Consider the following 8,926-nt stretch of genomic DNA (forward strand, 5'->3'; position numbering starts at 1 on the left):
GGAGTGGCTGTTAACCAAAAGCCGATCTGGGGCAGTGTGATGGGTCAATGTTGTTGGACGACAGGGCGTTTATCCATCAGGGCTCCACCCACTGTACCCATAGAGTCCAGTAGAGGGCGGAGCCTGTGTAAGATATAACGGGGGGTTAAGTATTGTAACCCTAGTTATATGAGCACAGGCGGAGCACTCTACCTAGGGGCCCTGTCTTTCCTATGCCGCTCGCTGAAGAGGGTGTAGGATGACAGTCAGGAGGCGTGGCCGCCTTATATACTGTGTGCCTGCACGTGCATTCAGGTAGGCTCGCCTTTATTGGCCGGCTACGTTTATACAACTTCAGTGTGTGAACGCTCGCGTATCATTGATGAGAGTAGTACCCCCGTTATTAGACTCCATGGAGACATTTACAAATATATATTTTTTATCCTTTATGTTTGTATATTCTTATTTTTTTGTCGAATTTAGTCTATAAAAAAGGTATAAAACACAGAAAATAAGTTCATGCAAATATTAGAGAAGCTGGAATCAGTGAATCTTGATGAATGCCCACTAATTTCTGCATAATAAAACAATGCGTATTGTTTTGTGTTACCTTTGTTTTAAAAGTCTTGAGCTCTGGAAAGATCTCCGGGTGGATCATGTTCAGCTGGGCTTGGATTTTGTGACTTCTAACGTTGTGGACCGTGCAATTGTGTTCATTAAGGATCAGATGTTCAGTGGTGGAGGGGAATCTGCAGAAACACAGGAAACTGTTAAAGGTGGGGGGGGGCTTCAGGTGAATGGGGTTTTTTAACTAATAGATATCTCCATGAATTTCCCCAATTAATGACTTACATTCAGACACTTTTCTTTGTACAACAATATTTTTAAAATGTTATTTTAAATACTTAAATCAAGCTCAAACAGAAATGTGAAGATTGGATAAAGTCAGGTTCAACATTCTAGTTACATTTGCTGACATATTAGAGTTAAAATATTAAGAGTTTAGACTGCCTTCAAAGATATGTTTTGTGAAATTCCTACAATTTGCAAGACCCTAAAAGGTAAATGGAGTTATATATCTTCAAGAAATGTCCCCAGTTCATAACCTGTAATACAATAATATGAGTTTAGTATGCTAATTATGCAAACGTTTAATGAATTTAGTAGAAATCTACAAACACATAGTTTAGATATTCAACTAGTCTGAAATTAAAACATGTAATGGAAGCAGAAACTGTCAAAATGTAAAAGTGCACCATAATGGGTTTTTATTATCTCGCCTTAACTGAATGTTAAAAAAAAGCACAACAGCTCAGGAGTCTGGCTTTATAGTGCGGCATCACAAACCTCTCCATCCACTTCCTGTATTGATCTGTTTTCAAAACACATTCTGGAGTCATGTGGACGACCATCACTACAGAGTCCTCTGTCCCTCCTGTCTGGTATCTAGAGACAACATTGAAATACTTTTATTTCACATAAAGAAACGAGCATTACTGAGTTTTCAAAATAAATATGACTGATTATAACCTTTTCAGCTGCTGATTGGAGCAAACCGCCTCGATGAAGTCCTCAGACGGACACTCTGCGATAATAAAGGTCGGTCCCGGGTCAGCAGGAGTGCAGACCTGCTCCGGCCGGATCTAAAGACAACAGAGAGGAATAAGTGACCCGAAATAGTTTATAGATACGGGATAAAACATTGTATTTCATATCAGACAGAGCATCTGTGTACAGCACCTCTTTGCCTTCGTACATGACGCTTTTTCCGCACTTCAAAGACGCTATGAGAGGACCAATCACTGATGTGCCACTGTGGGGAAAAAAAGTTTCATTATAGTTATTTAAAAACTTTGTGAAATACAGAATTATTGTACAGGATTTTAAATTATATAACTTTGTTTCTGTTTTACAAGATCAGAAATTAAATATTTGAGGGTTTTGAATAGGTAACTGGACAATTTCTGACATTTCATGCATCAAACAGTTAATTGATTAATGTAAAAAAAAGTTGGCAGATGAATACAACATTTATAATTTGTAGTCACATGAATGGATTAATCAAAAATTGTGGCAAAAAGTGCTATGGTAAATAATAATAATATTAAGTATTGTTCAGTTTGACAATTTCAAAACCATAAAACAAAAATAAGTGCGTCGTGATTAACTTCTAAATAGCTGTTAACAAATGTGTTGTTGTTATTATTATTAATATTAGTGTTTGAATGAAGTAAGATCTGATTGTTATCCACTGAGTTCAAGCTTTTTGTATTTATAGCTTTTGTTAATATTGAAATCAATAAAATCTGTGAAAATGCACCCATATGTCTGCATAGTACCCTTATTAACAGATCAATCATCTGTTCTGTTGACTTTGTATTTTTTTTAAAGTCCACTCACACAGGCAAACCCAGCTCCCTTGCTTGAGCGACTAAGAAGTTTCCTTTCTTTGGGTGAAGCTGTGGATGGAAAGGAGAATGTCAGATACAACGTTCCCTGCTGTGAACTTCACACAGGATCATTTCTGAAGTTTCCTACCTTGCAGACGTAGGAAACAACCAAAGACGTGTCTCTAGTGGCTTTTCGTCTTTCACCTACAAGACATTAGAAGAAACAAAAGTCACACATCACTGATATCACTGAAATATCAGTTCATTCCAGCTGAATTCAGCTTATTTATTCCCACCCTGCATTGCATTGTGGGACAACAGCGTCATCCAATTAATGATTTGAGACTTCCTATTATACTAGGGCTACAACATCAACTCATCGGTTATCAAAGATGTTGACAATGAGTTTTCGTTATCCATTGGTGGGCTTTATGTTATGACTCATGTCTTCTATGATAGGACCTTGTATAGCTCACATCATGAATTACAGGAAATGACGATGCCTCATTTCCAGCATTTGAAACATTGATTAACAAAACAACAAAGCAAAGTGCAGAGGCTAACGTTTATTTTAAATGTCAAGTTGTTTAGAAGTAGTACAATAAGACAATAATGTAATAATTGTTGGTTGCAGCCCTTTACTAGCCTGATATCAGACCAAATAAAATCGTAAACGTGGGCATATTTAGAATCGGCAGTTGGACTTTTCAAGTCATGCTAGCAACTAGAAAATGTGAAACTCACATCAATGCTTCCCTCAAGATGATGCGTAATAACTCTGGCCATCCTCTGACTCTTATGTAGTACAATTATTGGGTAAAATGCTGTCCAGTACATCAATTTAAGAACCAAAACCTTCTTAGGTATCAGCCTCAGCTGTATTTGTGTTCACTGCTAATAGGCTAACGTAAACGTTAAACAATATACCTGCAAAACATCCATACTTTAGCATGCTAATGTTAGCGCTTTAGTCTCCTGGCCTCACCTGGACTGTTTCCACGGCTGTTGCTGTAGGAGTCGTCTCTCCTGGGGGAGGGAGGGCTGCGGGACGGGCTGCTCCCACCCGATTTGGGGGAGAGCGATCTGTCGTCACCCTTCAACTGCGCTGCAGAGTGAAGACGGGAACGGGTTAGCTGCAAACCCAAAAGCACTTAAGAGGAAGTGTAAGTGAACATCAAAAGGATGGGGAAGGACTCACCAAATATTGGCACTTGATAAACTGTCATCGTTTCATCCGTGAACATCTCTTCGGTGTACGGTCGCACAGCTAGGAGTGTATGATACCGTTAACATCAAACAGGACTCACATGATAATAAATAACGCTAATAAGTTTGTAAATGTAACATACACAGCTTGATGTCCTCCAGTGGTCCAGAAAACGACTTTATGGCTTTCACATAGTTCTCCTGTGATGAAAAAAGGCAGCAAAGAAGATGCATGATTATTCATCAAAATGTGTGAATTAGTATGGTTACAATTTGGATATTAAGATATTTGGTCATACATTTTTTGATATATGATTTATTCATATTTCTCAGCCCTACATACTGCAGGGTTGAATTTCTCACCAGCTGTGGAGGTCCAGAGAGAACACACTCTGGCACACCTGTGTCCTTTAGAGTCAATATCATCCCTGCAGCGGAAAGGAACACATTTAATTAAAAATGTTCAGTCTCTGATGTGTCTTCATCACTCAAAACAGGAATAGGAAATCCTTTAAACTATAGAGGTGCAACTGTAAACAATAACTGTTTTTGATAAAGGGTTCAAAGTTTAAATCGCTGCAAATATAACACGCTTTTTTCAATATTTAATGTCCCTGCTTTCCTCGGTTCCATAATGTGTTGCAACTGGGATGCACACTTTTCAATATTTTCTGACACATTTAATAGACCACACGATGACTCAATAAATTATTTTTTCAATTTTATAGTGGACATGCAAGACATAATATCTGAATAAATTAAAATGTAAGATTAAAGTGATTAAAATAAGCATTCAATTTAGAAGTATTAATTTGCTTGCATTAATTGAAACCGCAAAAATACTTTTTTAAAGAATATTACTTTAAAAAGGTCAAACTTTTGCAACTGTGTGTTGCTCTTCAAGTTGCTTATCCACACATCAAGCAGTACAAACTCATTATGAATGTTTGGTGATATAGTATGGCAGAGTAAAGTAACATGCAAGATGGATGAAAAAAAAAAAGTCACTCTAAAGCTCTGTAAGGCTGAGGGCTGGTACTGACCTGATAACCCCCCCACATTCTCCCAGCTCATTCTGGTGAGGAAGATGTTGTCCAGTCGAGCAGCTTTCAGTCTGTCAGAGGAAAACACAACACTATTTACTATGTTTGACCTCACCCATCAGACTTACTTAGATAAACAACATCTGTTTAACCTATGGACAGTATAAAATGTGTTACTTACTTGTGTTCCTGCATCAGTCTCTGTGTTCCTTCTCCACAGTTGAACAGGTATCTGCAGTAGAGAGAGAGGGTGGGGGGGGGCACTCCATCAGTTTGCACGTGCTATGCATCTTTATATCACTCTGGCAGAGCTTCTAAGATTAATTGATTGCTGTTATCAAGGTTATCTATCAGAGTAGTATTCCATCAGGGAATCGGTGTATGGATATATCTATATTTATCTGCACTTTTTTTTTTTTTTTTTTACATGAAAAGCACTCTAAACTACACTAGATCACTGCTTTGCTCCCGCCACTGGCTGCCAGTGGATGCAAGAATCCGCTTAAAGACATAGGTGCTGACCTACAGCGCTGTGAACGGAACAGCTTCTTCCAGGCCTTGGTTAAACCATGTACTCCAGCACATGCACTATGCTTGCCGTCAGCCAGTCGGCTTGCTACTCCGTCACTGCGAGTGGGACCCAGGTACCCCTCAAAATCATGCCTGTTTGCTATCCTGGCTCCTAAATGGTGGAATGAGCTCCCCATTGACATCAGGACAGCAGAAACTCTGCATATATTCCGTCGCTAACTGAAACACATCTATTTCGACTGTACCTTAGCAATTGAATTATTTCTGAAAAAAAAGGTCTTGTAACTCATTCACCAGCAATTCATATGATATGATCTTGCTAGAAGTGAATATATCTTCACTTTCCTTGTTGTTCGGAGTTTGATTCTTCATGGTTTTTTGACTTATTGTAAGTCGCTTTGAAAAAAAGCGTCAATTAATTGATATGTAATGTAATATCATTTTGCATGATTTGGTCCTATACATCATTATGTTACATTTTTTTTTACTAAATCTTTTATCCGAAGATACTATACGTTCACTCACTTTTAGATTAAGAATTCAGAACAACAAGAATGCTGCAGGTGCATTAGCTTCAAATAATCCAAAGCTTTTTAGGTACAACAACTTTTTGTATTATTTTGTTTTGACAGACAAGGTGCATTCATACATTTACATACAATCTTCTATTGCTGAAGAATTTCTGCTGCTTACAAATATTACTAATGTTTCAATACTGTTGCCAATTTGTGTGTTTAATGTCAGCACCTTAATATACCTTTTACCACTTTGTACCTCAGATCATTACAGTGGTGTAAAGTAACCAAGTAGATTTACTTAGGTACAATTCTGAGGTACTTGTACTTTACTTGAGTATATTTCAATCTTTTGCTCCTTTATACTTCTACCCCACTACAATTCAGAGGTACATTGTGTACTTTTACTCCATTATTTATTACCTTTAGTTACTTTGCAGATTTGGATTAATGATGTCAAATATAATCAAGTCTTAAATCAGACTTTAGTTCCACCTGGAGTAAATTCACAAGCTGCCTTGCAGTATACAAAGTCATTAAAACTAGCTGCCCCTTTAACAGCTTTGAGAACACTTTAATGGTCAATGATTATACTCAAACCATATCATATTATTCTGTAATGGACCAATCTGCATAATGAGTACTTTTACTTTCGATACTTTAAGTATATTTTGATGCTAATACTTTTGTACTTTTATTTTAGTAACATGGTGAATGCAGGACTTTAACTTGTAACAGAGTATTTCTACACTCTGGTATTTCTACTCTAGTACTTCTCCCACCTCTGACCACTTTGTACCTCTGGTAATTACAGATGTGTTTTAGGATGCTTACACAGCCCTGGTTTCAAAATAACAGCATGGCTAACTGCTGACATGTTAGTGTGTACAGTACCTGTTGTAATCGGAGAACACATACAGGGAGGCAGCGTTGTCTCTGCTCCCAGCCCCGACCACCTGCAGGTACACGGTGGCCGGTCCGTGAGCGTCCCCCCGTTTGCCCCGGCTCTCTTTGGTCTTCACCCGGCGCAGAGGCTCCTTATGCTTGGCTTTCTTCGGTCCCATCAGCTGCCTCGTCTCCGGGGTGTTACTATAATTCGTAGCCATTGTGCGGAATAACTGGAAGAAAGTCCGGTGGAGAGTAAACTCACAGCGAGTGACAGCCGCAGACAGAGCTTTGCCTTTAATAAGCACAAGTGTAAAGGCCCTGAGCTTCAAATTGACCGTATTCATTATAAATACGCCACGGTCATTACAAAAAACAACACCGATTAATTACTTATTGCTCGTTTATACATTTCCTCACGCTTTTCTTAAAACATTATTTACCTAAAAGCAACTAGATGGATGCAAATTCAGCAGTGCTTTAGAGGTTGGTTGACACATGTGACATTTCTTCCGGCATCTAGTGATGACGTTCACGAGTCTTGTCGGCCATTGGTGGGTAGAATTATTTAGACGGTTTGTTGACCAATCACAGGGGCGTTTAAATAGAGGGAGGCGGGGATATAACTACATGGATGGAGCAACTCTTTTTGGAGAGGGGTTTTAATCAGCAATGTATTTATTTATTGATTTATACATTTATGTATTTATTTCGCGCATATATTAGACTGTATGACATCCAGATAATCAAAAAGAATAGGACATTTGAAAGGAAAGATCAGGAAGCCTCAAGCTTATAAAATGGAGATACCTTCTGATTAAAAAGTAAAACATAAATACACAGCAACGCTTTCTTACATTAACAGGAATGTTACCAGTTCATTTGATATATATTATATATAAAAATATATATATATTTAAAATTGTTTATTTGCATATTCATGTACAATTAAATCCATACATATACTTCCAATTAGTTTAAAGTTCATTTTATTCACATATATTATATCAATTAAATTAACAACATGCTGAATCCATATAAAATCACTTACATGTTACATAAGTTCAATAAAAAAATACTATTAGCCTACATCTAATACCACATTGGTAGTTAAGGATGTATTAGTATTATAACTTTTATTAAATAAAAATTCACTACACCTATTAGATCAAATCAGACCAATATCTTCATATAACATGAATTCAATAAAAAAAAACTACATCTATTACATTCTACTAAATTGAAGAGCTATTAAAGACATTACTTTGACAAAAATTAACTACGACGACTAATACTTCCTCAAAATACAAAATATGCTTCACCAAATAAAAAAACACAAACAACATTTCAGAGAGATATCACAACTTGTTATCATTGGATCATCCCTGTTCCTGCTGCTGAACTCTTATATTTCCGACATGGCGTACTGGGACTCCATGGAGCTCAGGTGATCCTCTGCAGGCGCTTCAGCCGCCCTGTTCAGATTAAACACAACACAGCCATTAGTGATACAAACAAACTTCAGAGTTGCACAGAGTACAGTTGTACGGTGTTTATTCACGTATTTATTTATTGAAGGACTGACCTTGTTTGAACATTCAATCTGAAATATCCAGAGCCGAGATCAAGGGCCAGCTACTCAGTGTTTCATGTTGTCCTTTTTTTAATAGATACTTGCATTGTATACCTTTTTCAAAGCTCTGTGGTTTTTTCTCTTATCTTTTTTTTAACCTTTTAATTGTATTATTCTTGTGAGATTCTGTTATTATATTTGATTTTCACACCTATTGTTATTTCCGTATATTATGTGGGAATAAGGACATTTAAGTTAAAATGTTGTTTTTATTATTTTGATTGTATCTTTTACAGTACTTAGTACAGCTTTACATAAAAAGAGTAGTGTTGGGAAAGCTCCATCATGTAAAGACAAAATGCTTTTTTTAAATACTCCCGAATAAAAAACACATTTGTGACAAAAACGGGAATGGCAAAAACACAGCATGTAAAATGATCACCTCTCCTCAAGCGCGTGGTCCATAACTGCCAGTTCCTTTTTAGACAGGTGGTGAATCATCGCCAAGCCAACGCAGTCTCCCAAAACATTGACGACGGTGTTGAAGCGGTCTCTGAAAGACATGAATCACAGTAAACCAGGGGTGTCAAAGTCAAGGCCCGGGGGTCAAATCCGGCCCACGACTTCATTTTATGTTGCCCGCAAGAGCTTGCAAAGATTATAATATTTGTATTATTCGGTTACATGCCACTTTACAGAAGCACGTTGCCCATAAACTACATGTCCCGCAATGCATCTCGTTTTGTGACATGCGCACTGAAGAGACTTGCAATTATTTGCCCTGGACTTCTGCTTTCAGACGTA

The 8,926-nt window shown here is 37.5% G+C and overlaps 1 protein-coding gene across 1 annotated transcript; it reads right to left on the reverse strand.

Annotated features, from left to right (window-relative positions):
• Window positions 1–572: 572 nt before the first annotated feature.
• LOC104942175 (zinc phosphodiesterase ELAC protein 2-like) lies at window positions 573–7,441 on the reverse strand (the record flags this gene model as incomplete). The annotated part of the gene is made up of 13 exons (XM_010767373.1): window positions 6,559–7,441; window positions 4,800–4,850; window positions 4,619–4,689; window positions 3,939–4,003; window positions 3,719–3,776; window positions 3,568–3,636; window positions 3,355–3,474; window positions 2,518–2,573; window positions 2,380–2,438; window positions 1,720–1,792; window positions 1,510–1,622; window positions 1,327–1,425; window positions 573–728 (listed from the first exon to the last, which is right to left on the reverse strand). Coding segments are annotated over exons 1-13 (1,328 nt in total), but the record flags the coding sequence as incomplete, so codon positions are not given.
• Window positions 7,442–8,926: the final 1,485 nt, after the last annotated feature.

Source organism: Notothenia coriiceps, unplaced genomic scaffold (genome assembly GCF_000735185.1).
Source record: "Notothenia coriiceps isolate Sejong01 unplaced genomic scaffold, NC01 NC01_scaffold00004275, whole genome shotgun sequence".
Classification (NCBI taxonomy): Eukaryota; Metazoa; Chordata; class Actinopteri; order Perciformes; family Nototheniidae; genus Notothenia; species Notothenia coriiceps.